At 40.4% G+C, this 13,077-nt stretch overlaps 1 protein-coding gene across 8 annotated transcripts in view; it reads right to left on the reverse strand.

The window, feature by feature from the left end:
* Positions 1 to 13,077, reverse strand: part of AFF2 (ALF transcription elongation factor 2) — a 475,172-nt gene that overhangs the window by 147,578 nt on the left and 314,517 nt on the right. For 2 of the 8 annotated variants that reach the window (XM_033116364.1, XM_033116356.1), the window contains exons 5-7: positions 9,686 to 9,772; positions 4,614 to 4,650; positions 3,946 to 3,997 (exon numbers count right to left, since the gene is read on the reverse strand). In XM_033116364.1, the coding sequence (XP_032972255.1) occupies positions 3,946 to 3,997; positions 4,614 to 4,650; positions 9,686 to 9,772 (176 nt within the window). The remainder of the gene's footprint in view (positions 1 to 3,945; positions 3,998 to 4,613; positions 4,651 to 9,685; positions 9,773 to 13,077) is intronic. The other 6 variants (XM_033116372.1, XM_033116382.1, XM_033116400.1 and 3 more) reach the window with 3 other exon arrangements.

Raw genomic sequence — 13,077 nt, forward strand, 5'->3', positions numbered from 1 at the left:
GAAGGGTAGCCTGGTTGGAAGACAGAGGGCTTTACGCCTAGGCAGCCTTTAGCCTGCATTTAAATTTTCCCACCATGGAGAGATGCAACTCACTCGGCCCTTCTGTACACTCAGAGCCAAAATGTCCATTCAAGGTAAGTGTGCATGGTCAGTTTGTCTTCCCATTGAACTGTGCACACTTCCATGAAATGGGAATCATTTGGAGCGCCTCCAGGATGGCTTGTAAGCATAATAGGGTGATGTATGTAAAAGCACCTGGCATGGGTGGGGCCTAGCCTGGCACATGTGTTCAATAGCACAGTGATTACTGTCTGAGATGTCTGCCATTCCCGTGATAGTATGGTTTCCTTTCCTCCTAACGCGTGCTGTATCCAAGGATTTGTTCAGGCAGCGTACATACCCATGACCCACAAGTAAACTAAGGCTGGCCATAGCTACTCTGTCTCCCAAGACCTTTCATCAACTCTCTGGGTCAATGGCTGGGATGTTTTCAAACCTGTATCTAATACCATAAGTAGAGGGACTGGTTTTATGGCAAGGAGAGAACAGCATCATGGCTACATATGCCTTTCTATCGGGCTTTCAGGGAAACTATCCAGGCATTCTCGACAGCATGACTTAAAACACAGGAGCTGCTTCATTAAAAGGGGTCTGGATGGTTTCCAATTGGACAGAGTCCAGATGCTAACAACCAACTGTAACAAAAGAACTGGATATTTGGAGCTGCCATTTTCTCAAGAGTACTCACAAAATTAGCTGAAGTCAAGGACTGACTAGATGGATACCCCTGAGTTCATGGATGCTGTCTGAAAATGCTTCTCAGGGCAACTGAATATATCTTATCTGTTCCTATTTAGGATGGCCCATAAAAGATCATGTATTTTTTGTAAAGTGACTGTATTGACATGATCTGGTAGTGAACTAGATGAAGAAATCCGACTCAGGAAAATCCAAGTTCTTTGGGTGTGCCGTCAGTTTTCTCCTCCATCGCTCCTTAATGGCTTCATTAAGAAAGCAGAAGGTAACTCAATATCTGGTGTGTCCATTACATCCCTGAATCTTATAACTGAAATAAATGCATCTTTTAGAAGCAGAACAGGCATGGCATGACTGTACAAATATACAACTCTACAGTGTGAGAAATACAATTTGACCTTTGGAAATCCATGCTCCACCCTCTTTTGGGGGGGGGGCATAGACCTTTTGGAAGGTGACTAGACACTCCATTGGATTTAGAAGACCTGGGTGAAGCCTGTTCTAAGACTATACTACAGCTCAGACTCATAAGGTTGAGGGAATCAAAAACTGCTGGCTCTTCTTTCCTCCAGAAATCATTAAGGGTTAAAGTTAAATGCACTTTAATGTGAAGTTTAATTACTAAACAGTAACACTGTTCACGTTTGAATTCTGACGAGTGTTTGTGTGTGTACCTATATGTATACACATATGCTAATTAATTTGCTTAATTTCCCCTAAAGGGCTTTATCTGTATACTTTGAAATAAAAATCAACTCCCCTGTGATTTAAACTTGCACTCTCTGAATACTAGGTCAGTGCTTTCCTACCCATACCATATCTGCCATGGAACAGACACTCAAACCCCAGTCTTAAAACTCCCCCAGTCCAATGCTCTTGCTTAATGAGCAATAAGAATTCCAGTTGGACCAGGTAGGATGCTACCCCACAGATGGACACCCTAGAAAAAGCACTGTGTGTACACTCAGGCACACGTGGGCCAGTGTTTTCAGACCTGATGCCCACACATACAGTCCTTATAAACAATCCAGGCTCAAATGGAAGATCTGTATTTCATCAACCAGGGAAAAGAGGCCAAGATGAGGGAAACTAATAAAGTACCCCAGAGATTAAGGGATTCTGTTTTACAAGACTCTCATCTTTCTCTACTGCAGTAAATGGCAGGACTATGTCCATGACATTTGCCGGCCATGGGAAGGCGTCTCCCCTGAAGCAGGGCTGACTTACAGGCTGCTTGCCATCGAGTTCCAGCCACCAGCAGTCTGTCTACACTCAGAATGTTTTTAGTTGCCTGACGGATTACCTTGCCAAATGGAAAATCCTAGACACTGGCTTAGATAGCACAGTGTACCGAAATGCAGGAGAATGACAGTAATGGCTAAGCTGATAAAAATTTGGAAGGTAAAAAAATTAAGTAATTATTATAATTTTTATCTGTGTTGTGTTAAGCCCGTATCCTACCATAAGAAGGGAATTGATCCAGCCAAAGTCTGATGGACAATACTTGGACTTTATATCAAGCAGCTGAGCAGAGCATTTCATTCATAAAATGGACCCAGTGTCTTCCAGTTTTATTGATGCTTCCTACAGAGAACCTTGGTCCATTGAGTGTACAGTATACTCCTGTGCTATGAAGTGCTGTTCTCTGGAAATTCAGCCTCTAACTAGAAACCATAATTCATGAGTTTGTTTGTGTTAGTTACAAACTATTGAAATATTGCATTTTATGGTCTATATGGAAATCAACATATTTCACAGCGGGAGACTAATACTCTTGCTTTAGGAGTAAGATAATTTTACAATGGGCAAGTATTCTTATATTTTTTTTCATGTTTGGAAACCTGCATTGATTTCCTAGATGCTCAAGTATGTGTGTGTGTGTGTGTGTGTGTGTGTGTGTGTGTGTGTGTGTGTGTGTGTGAGAGAGAGAGAGAGAGAGAGAGAGAGAGAGAGAGAGAGAGAGAGAGAGAGAGAGAGAATTGTACTGATTTTTGATGGGAGTGAGGCAAGGTAAGAGAATAAGATCTGTTGTTTATAAGATAACAAGGGAGAGGGAAATTCAAAATGTGATTACGGGAAAAGCTGAAATGAACAATATTAAAGATGATTTTGATTTCCATGTTTCCATATAATTTGGTCCTTAAGTCAGGGTTAGAGTTTTGTTTCCCTCCTCTCTTATTTTTTTCTCGCTTCTCTAAATGGATAATTCTTGTTTGTTGAAGTTGAACTTAGAATTAGAAGGCACAGAGCAGATGGGGTTAGAGCTTTGGGTTCTTTGCTACTAAACAGAACGTGGAAATGCCATTGACTTTCTCTGAGCCGCAGTCTATTTGGGAGTCATTCCCAGTTGTTTTATGCAATTATTCGTGATCTCCCAAAAGGTGAGCAATTCACTTCAAGTGTGCCATTAGGCCACTTCAATGTCATAAATTATTTCATTTTGAAAATTTTCAAGTATGTGACTATTACACAGAAAAGTCGGCTTCCATTAGGAATAAAAGGAGTTGTGAGAGAAATAGTCCCTTGATATACTCTTGGGCAAATGGATATTACAAAATCTACAACAGTTAATCTGAGGAAATTGGTTTCTCCATATCCCTCCTTCGGTTAACATTAATAAAAAATGAAGACAGTGGTGAGTGAATTGCAGGGCCCCGGTTTCTGAACTTCAACGTAGTGTCATGTAATCTCTTATTCCATCTCCTCCTGGCTGCCCTTGTTTGTCTTTAATATACAGTCATCAGATGACCTGCAAACAGTGAGGTCTCAGTCTGAGTGGCCATAGCAATCTTCTCAACATTCTCAACATTTCATGTCCAATCACGGTGGCTTAAACGTGTCCTTTCTCCATCCTAGTCAGTGGTGGCTGACTATCGTGCATAATGATGTCTGTGGCTGAAGTTCCACAATGCTCAAAGAACTAGTCAAGAATCATATTTGTTTTCATCTCTCAGGTATTGACCCAGCCCCTGTCTACATCATTAGAGAGTCTAATGAGGATCTCATTCATTTTTCCTGTTACTTGCTTATTGTGGGAAGTCTAGTTCTCTCCCCTAAATAAATCTCGTTCTCCCCTCAAGGTTCATGTTTCCAAGAGCAGGAAAGAGAACAAGATTTGCTTAGCACTGAGGCACCATTGCTTTGCCCAATGCTCCCAAAGAAGCCTGTTTTGGAAACCCAAGTACTCACGATCTGAGTGGTACTGACTTTGTAGAAGCTCTGCTGGTTGGGTCGCTCCACTCTGAAAAGAAAGGGTGCATGCAATTAGTATCCACATTGTCTGCTGTCGAATGATTATTCTGAATTAAAGTGAGCTTCAAACATGCATCCCTTCCAGTTACGCTTTTTGACAGCATCCTGCCATTAATAACAGATGCAACAAGGAACCGATTGCATGTATCACCATACGACCTTTTTTTTTTGTTTGTTTGTTTTTTTTTGAAATAACGAATTTTATTTAGGTTCCTAGATCTTATGTATTAATTGTTTAGCAATTTAAAATACAACCACAGATAATTTTTCTAAAGTTCTGTGCACTCAGGATTAGTATTAAGAGTATCCCATCAGCAAATCAAGTTTCACACACAAAATTGTCTAGAATGTGGGGAAAATTTAGCACTATTTAACGCTTCTGTGTTAGATTCAATTTTCTTTCTGCATTTCAACAGTTACAACTGTCACTAATGTCTACAAATTCACAATTATATTGTGTCAATTTTTCTTTTTCTTTTTTTTTTTTACGACCTTTTGTTATTGTTATTTTATGTTTCAACACTATTAGGTAGGAAAGAGAAGAGGGAGAGGGAGGAGAGGACATGAACATTTGCGCTAAGATGAATTTTTTAAAAAACACCTACTTTGTAAGGTGAATCCTGGAGTCAGATGTTGGGATTCCTATAAAGAAGAACACACAAAATACAATCATTAGTTAAATGAATCAAAGGGAACATATCTGTTATTGTTGAACATATAACTTGACTAATGTTTGCAAATAGGAAACCACTGTTAACAATTCCATTAATTAGGCTTCTGTCGGTAGCTCTCTTTGAAGGATAAACATTTGCTAGCTAAACCTGCTGTAACATGACCATAACTGCCATTTTCTCATAATTATGTCAGACTGGTATCTATTTGGAAATCTGTGCAACATGGGAACAAATGACCCCCATGTGTCAAATTCAAGTGTATAATTTCTCACTTAGTAGGCAGTGGTGCCTCTAAGGAAGTAAAGGGGACTTGGTTCAAACAAACAAATAATAATGGTTTTTGTAGAAGTGTAAACAAGACCGTAATTAGGGTTGCTCAGTTGTGCCATTTTATAGGAACAACTCCAATTTTCTATTTTAACTGCAACACATACCCAATAGATGGATGCCATTTTCACAAGAAAAGCGTTCTTAAAACTTCATTACAAATTTGGTGAAGTATAGGAAGCAATTTGAAATATGCTAGTGGAGCACATTCTTTAAAAGGAGTTGGGAGTCACCCTACACACAATTCATTCACTGTTTGGAGAAATCAGGATTTGCACACAACAGCCTGTCTGGGAGCGTGGCACACTTATGTGGATCCTGACAAAACTTGCTGGCAGTAGCAATACAGCGCTGCACGGACGCGCACAGTACTGCATGGACAGAAAAGAAAGTACTGACTGCAAAGCAAACGTTCCAAAACTGGAGACAATGAATTCGAGGAAATACAAGACTTGGTTACACCAGTCACTGCTGCAAGTCATCTACCTTTAAGCCTAATCTTGCCACGCTACGGAGTAAAAGTAGGATCACAGCATAATTGCTATTCAAAAGAAGTGAGCAAGAATGATAACACTGGGTTTTAATCAAAAGTGAACTTTTCAGCCTGTTTAGTATGATTCTGTTGCCCAAGAGAGTTTGCGTCTGGCAGGACCGCTACTCCAGAAGACCCCCAGAAAGTCCACACGAGATGGAAAAGGCCTCCCCACTAAAGCACTGTCACAAATTCCAGGCGACGCTCACAGGCTTCTGGATCCTCACTGGTAGAGAACGGACTTCTGACAAAGAACGCCAACAAACATGGCCATTTGATTCCCACCCCTTAGCGAATCAGAGCGGGCGAGGACGTGGAGACACTTCTAGAGGCACAGCCACTGGGAACACTGAGACACGAAAAGCGACAGCACAGGGGGCCAAAGAAAATGACACAGAACAGTCAGAACTTCAAAAGCACAATAGTCTATGGCCATTGAATAGAGAAGGAGACATTCTTAGCCATATGAATAACTCCTGAGGGCACAATTACAGCGTCGTATAATATTACAGCATAGTACAATAATTGATACTCATAATTATACTACACGTGCAGTATAATTTTTATAAGAAGTCAGGAAAATATTAATTACATTTCAAAATGATTCTTATGACATGATTTCTATGGAAGGAAAACCTCTGGTCATCTAAGAATTTCAGTTATCCAGAACACCTCATTTCCCAGAGTGCCATACAAAAATGAATGGTGAACCATTTATATGTCCTTAAATGTATACCAAAATTTCTACCTGTTATGTTTTTAAAGGGATTTCATTACATTTGCAGAGGGCACGTTCAGCCTTTATGAATCAAATGACAAGTTCCAAAGTCAAATAAACCAAGTATCTGATTAGAGAATGAAACATGCAGACAGCACTTTGTACTGGTCCCAGAAATCTAGACTGAATTTTTCACCTATGTCCAAGTATTCTGGACTTTTTAGACCCAAACAATCAGGCCAGTGGGGCATGAAAAAAAACTGGAGGGTTACATTATTTACTAAATTTGAGTCACTGGTGTTACATATTCTTGACACAGTTTTGAATGTTAAGCTGGGTAAGACTTTAAAATCAGAGTTCCAAACAAAGGAAACACTTTGGGATATTACCTAATACTCTCCATACACCTATCCAACCCCAATTAGAAGTAGCTTGGTTTTGGAAAGCATACGCATTGTTCATGCAATAACTGTTGATGCATATAATACAAACTTTCAAAAACTGCCTGACTTTGATCTGTGCATCTCTTTCATAAACATATCATGTAGGAAATTTTCATATAGAATGTAATGATACCAAATTGTTTTCACAAACTTATGGGAGGCTATTTTAAATAACAAACAGCCTTGATGATAATCCTCTCATCAGAGACTCCTATAGAATCTAGATTCCAGAGCAGAGGGCAGCAAACTTTTCTGTAAAGCGCCAGTTAGTAAATATGTGAGGCTTTATGGGGCATAGAGTCTCTGTCACAACGATGCGATTCTGCCATTGTAGCGTGAAAGCAGTCATAGATAATATGTAAATGAATTAGTGTGACTAGATTCCAAGAAAGCTTCATTATGGACACCAAAATTTGAAATTCATATCACTCATACCCATATTGTTTTGCATCACTCATATTACTCATAATATTCATATCCTTTTTCTTCTGAAATTCTTACGTATTTAAAAATCTAAAAACCAGTTTGCTGCAGTTTCCCAACCTCTGTCTAGAGGATGTTTACTTCCATGAAGCTTTTACTGAACTGCCCCAGAGGGCATTATTAGCTCCCTCAATTCTGCTTAGCAATGTACTCCCTTCCTTGGAGTTTTTCCATTCTCTACGAGAAAATGGCATTTTCAATTTGAGATGGATAAGTCAACTTAACCTGAGAATGTTCAACTACATGTGTTTTTATAAGTTTACAGAATCTTAGTTTACTTGACCTGAAAAAAATCCATTGGGATTATATAGTACACACACACACACACACACACACACACACACACAGAGTACATATGGGGAAACTGAGGCTCAGAAGAACTTGAACAGGACCACATAGCCAGCAAATGGCAGAAGCAGGATTAACAGCAGCCATGTTCGCACCTCCTAAGACAGCGCCCTTTCTGCTGGGCAAGCTCTGCCATGGACGTAAAAAATGGATGAATGCTTTCTGAGAGGGTGGTGTCACCTAGTTCGGGTGCAAGCACTGAGGAAAGGGCCATCATTCTGGTTACACGTATTACTGGAGACACCGATGTTTTGGAAGATGGAATTTTAACTGCAGCATCTTTAAATGTCTGTGATTAAAAAAAAAAAAAAATTCCAGAACACCTGGATCTAAAGACTGGTTCCTTCATGTATTAGCTGGGTAATCCTGAGCAGATTACTTTATGCCTCAGTTTCCTCCTCTGTCAACCAGGGATAGTCAAACTACCAATTTCTTTTGGTTATAGTGATGATTGAATTATTTACTATATTAAGTGTTTAGAAGAAGGCGAGGCACATCATGACATTCTATGTCTTGTTGATGTGATTTTTGTTATTTAAAATGTCCTTTTCTTTCAAACCAACATTTTGGCAGGGATCAAGCAAAATGAAGGAGTGGGTGTGTGGCCATCCTAGTTTCACCATTTTATCCCACTTGCTTCTACCTTTATCATAGGTTTGATGGTAGCACAGAGAGATAATTGTCAGAAAATGCAAATCATGAATGATTCCAAATTGTACACTAAGTATAAAAGCCCATTTAAACAAGCAGTTCTATTGTATACTGGTAAATGTCAAAATTGTGACTTGCACAAATTATAAATCACAGAACACAGCTGAAAACACTGCAATTGTTGTACAAATGTTGGATTCAATGTCTGAAACGGATGGATGGATCCCTTGGCTGGGGTGGTAGGGAGAAGGATACCAGGCCCGGTGCAGCCTAAGGAGGGAGAGTGGGGATACAGGAAGGAACGGCACACGCCGGGACAGGGACAGAGAGCCCTTTCAAAGGTGGGAGGGGATAAGCACAGTTTAGGCCAACGTTATTGTCAAAATCATGATCCTAAAAATTAAGGGCTCTGAGTGCGTTTCTCTTTCTACAAATAAAGTTGAAATCCCTTGGCTGGCATTCAAGGCCTTTCACAGATGTGTACTTATCTGCCCAAGGTTCATCTCTGTCTACTCCCCATCACACAAACTCTGATCAAACTCGGGACCTCAAATCAACGTGGACCATAACACGATCCCTCATCTCGTCATGACTTTGCCCATCCTGTTCTTCTGCATGGAGTATTCTGCTCTTGGGCCCTTCTCCACCTGTCAAAGTCGTCAGGTGGACTCCTCCTGACATCAGGTGGACTCCAAATGCTGCCACCTCTGTGAGCACCTCCTCAGTGCTCCAGGCCATGTTACATATGAGCCTTTTATTCTCTATGAAGATATGTTTTACATTGCTTTGTTGTTTAGCTAATAACATATAGAAGGTTATTCTTCATCTCTAACTGTAAGCCTATTGTATGTCCTTAGTAAGTGGTTTCTGAATAGATGGATGGATGGTTAATTGGAAGGAAGGAAGACGTTACTTTTTCTTCTTTTAAGGGGTGTTATTAAAATAGCCATGTCTACTTAGGCATTTTAAAAAACTGATGGTGAGAAAAAATTCTTACTGGGTGTAGGTGAGGACAAACGATATTAAACATTTGATAACAGAACTGTAGAAGAAAAAGTTTTGTCAGTACGATGTGTTGGTGTGTAAAGATCTGTCTGCTTGTGAGCAAGGACTGGAAGGTGATATGAAAAATGAAAATTGATCCATTAGAGTTTTTTTTTAAATTTTCAAAATATTCAGATGTGGTTGTTCCATCATCTATTTGGTCCTTCTTAAGGGATATGTTCATTACTCTCTCCGATTCATCAGCTCTGGGTACAGTAACTGGGACGGTGGCAATGATCTAGGTAGTATGATAATGCATGCCAATGTCTGAGTGTATATTCTCTTGAAGACCTCTTTCAGTAAAAATGATACTTATGTTGACATCTCAAGGAGCAAGAAGGCATCTAGATTTTATGGCACTAGAAGATCAAGGCCATTTTTAATTTTCAGAATCCGATTGGAAGATTGGCATAACTGAAATAAGATAAAGGAAAATGGAGGAAGGGAGACAACTGACCTGTCCTGGGATGGAAAATGTGTTCTGCTCAGAGTTTCCAGGAGTATGCATGGCAGTGAGAGGAGTAGGCCAGGAATGGGTCATCTCCTGATGAGAAAAAACAAAGTAACTTTATTTGGGGGCACTTAGAAAATTAAACACCATTTTGACAGTACACATAATAGGCCCTTTATAAACACTGACTTAACCAGCGTAATTGTTTTCAAAGGAACTCAAAGTCATTTGGTCCATTTCCCTGTTGTACTCTGGTGCTGAAGCCTATCTGCAATCAAAGGGCCATCCAGCATCCAGTTGGCCATTGCCAGTGACAGGAAGCTCATTCCTGCTTGCAGCAGCCTGTCCCATGTTGAGAATGCCTGATCAGATTATCCTTCCTAGTTGTGAGCTAAACCCCTATCTCCAGGGAGCTCCTACCTATGGATCATACTTTGGAGCTTCACAGGACACATCTCCTCTTCTTTCGCATGACAAGCCTTCAGCTGTTGAAAGACAGCAATTCTATTCCCTGGTGTTGTCTTTTCTCCAAGCTGAGATAGTCGCATGGCTTATTCATTTGTTGGGAACGTTCAACTTGTCTTCTAATGCTGGAGTTCTGTATTCTGTCACTATCTCAGGTGCTCCCAGGAGGAACTCCTGGTTGCCTGGGGCTCTTCTAACTCACGGTATCCTGTTTTAGGTGTGATCTGCCAGCTCAGAGGAGGGCAGCACTGTCACCACCCATGTTCTGGATACTTTGATACTCATTTCTCTTGGCATAGCCTAACAGTTAGTGAGAAGATTACACACATGCTGTTGAGTTTTCCACGCGAAGATGAGGCGGCTGAAGAGTATTCTTTGTCATTTGTAGAGAAGGTTACTATGTGATTGGTAGTTATTTTCCACCCAGCCATACACACTGTGTGTTTGTGAGTTCAAGTCTCAATTCAGGAAAAGCCCCTCAGGCTCTCTCCCACTCTGTTATCAGCAGGTGCACCTTCTCAGTTCTTTCAAACACTTAGTTTGAAAGGAGGTGCTGTTCAAATTGTGCTTGAGTCTCAGGGCTCGTGGCCAACACGCATTACCTGAAGAGTAAGGATAATTAAATCACACGCTCAACATCCCAGCACCAGAGAGATGACAGAGTTTGTGAAGCAGGACGGTGCCAGCATGTGTTTGGATTCATCAAACATTTTGGTATATAAACATTAAACATAAAATCAGTGTAATGATGGAAATACAGGAGAGCTTTGGGGAGGGGTAGAGGGCATAAAAGTCTATGAAAGGCCTTTTTAATGAGTCAGTTACATAATACTTTGCTTCAATCTTTCTGGGTAACATAATTAGTCATTTCAAAGGTAATATTAATAAGAACTCTCAGGTAGCACTAAAACATGTTTTTTTTTCCCCTTCTATAATTACCCAGTTCAAAAAGAGTCTTTGATGTACGACGAGCTGTAATGCAAGGAGATACTTCACAGATTCATTCTCAGTGGTACCACTGAAGCAGAATTTGTAAGTATGATTCAGCCTAGCGCTGACACAGATTGGAGTTTACCTAGCCCTATTGAATAGGAGGCTGTACAGACATTAAAAATGCATACAAGATTTCGAGAGGATGCTTAACCTACTTACGAGAATACTTCCAAGTGTTTTTTGAGTTGTGCATTTGGATGCAGTTGACAATACCATTTATGCATTTCATCAAAACTGGCCCAAAGTAACTCTATGTGACAACAGTTTAAAGCTGAATTCCAATTACTCCGTGTCTTAAAAATACTCAATGATTTCTTTTAAATTTCAGACTCCCCAACCCCCCGGTTAAGGCTGGTCTTCTCCAAAGTTACTCACATCACTTAAAAGGTCCTATTTAGCCAGTCGACCAAGGGGCAGTAAACACCAGCCTGGGATAGGAAGGTTGTCTCTTTCCAGTAACTACGGAGTAGGCCTAGATCAATGAGAGGCTTAGTTATATCCCTTTTCACCGCTGGCTTTCGAAGTGTGTCTCTGGATTGACTGAAAGCTGTTTCAGACACCTGGTGGATGAACTCACTTCTCAAAGCTGTACCTTCTCCCCCAGGTCTTCTGTATTTACTCTGGCAGAATCTGATTATCTTGAATTACCATCAGAGTGCACTGACCTGCTGGCCAGTCCACACAGAACTGCATACACGTTTGCATTTTCAATTACAAATTGATTCTCCGTATTTGAAAACGTGAGATTTCATGAAACAGCAAGCTTATTCCACGGTACCATCAATGCATTTGATTAAGAAAAGGAGGATGTAGTTGAAAGGAATCCGATTTCCTGAAAGGATATCTTCATCAAGGAATGTTAGAGCAAACTCTTTTACGTCCTGAAATAAGTTAGACCTGTAAAGCATGGAAAGCTCACAGCAGATTTTTCCTTGTTATCCTTTTCATTCACACTTGAAGGATATTAACCTATTTTTATGTTTTTGCTGTTTCCCGAGATAAGAATGCCCATGCACCCTTATCCAACTATACTAATCCTTTAGCTGTCCATCAGGAAGGGATGAGCACCTGCTCCGAAGCGTTGCCATAGCTTCTACAGCAGGCTCCAGTGCTGAGCACCTGTACTCAACATCAAGCATCACTTTTCCATTAATAACTATACGTATATGTGCGCACGCCCTTCGTCTGAAACTCCACCTCTGGGCTCCTTTGGTCCTCCCCAAGAGAAGGACAAAGCAGGAATCCATATCCCCACCAGGCAGTCAAGGTATCGGAGGCTTCAAGATATGGGGTCACTTGCACACAGCGTTACACTTTAGTCACAAGTGAATGCCGGTGACCGGTTCCAAAGTACACACTCTTACTGCTACATCATATGGGCCTCCCTTTTGTAAGGTTGACTGACGTGGTTAATGGAGAAAGGCCTAAGTAAGTAATGATGTTTTATTTTTCAGTATTTGACAAAGAATAGGTTTCACAATCAATAGAGCATTCTACATAATTTGTAACAATTGGGGCAGGCTCCTGCATTAATGTGATCATAGTGAAACTCAGGAAAATCAGAAAGGGCCCATTTTCCACCAACGATCATTTCCCAGCCATATTATTCATACTTTGGCTCATGGCTAGGCCTCTAGTGAATCCAAAACAACTTGTGAGTAGTAACTCTTTGCCTGACTCAGAAACAAAAACTGGATACCCCTTATGCTGAGGGGTAGAACACACTCTGAATTCCATAATATGCTTATCTCAAATGCGTCCCATACTCATGTAACACAGAGCTGTCTGAATGGTTTTATTTTTCAAGTAACTAGTATGTTTTCCCAAACCTTGTCTTTTTCAGCTTTGTATCTCCAGCACCTAGTACATAGTAATTGGTTAATATGAGATATTATTAGGCTCTAAAGTTTCTATGTGTGAAATAATAATAACGATAATAA

Source organism: Rhinolophus ferrumequinum, chromosome X (genome assembly GCF_004115265.2).
Source record: "Rhinolophus ferrumequinum isolate MPI-CBG mRhiFer1 chromosome X, mRhiFer1_v1.p, whole genome shotgun sequence".
Classification (NCBI taxonomy): domain Eukaryota; kingdom Metazoa; phylum Chordata; class Mammalia; order Chiroptera; family Rhinolophidae; genus Rhinolophus; species Rhinolophus ferrumequinum.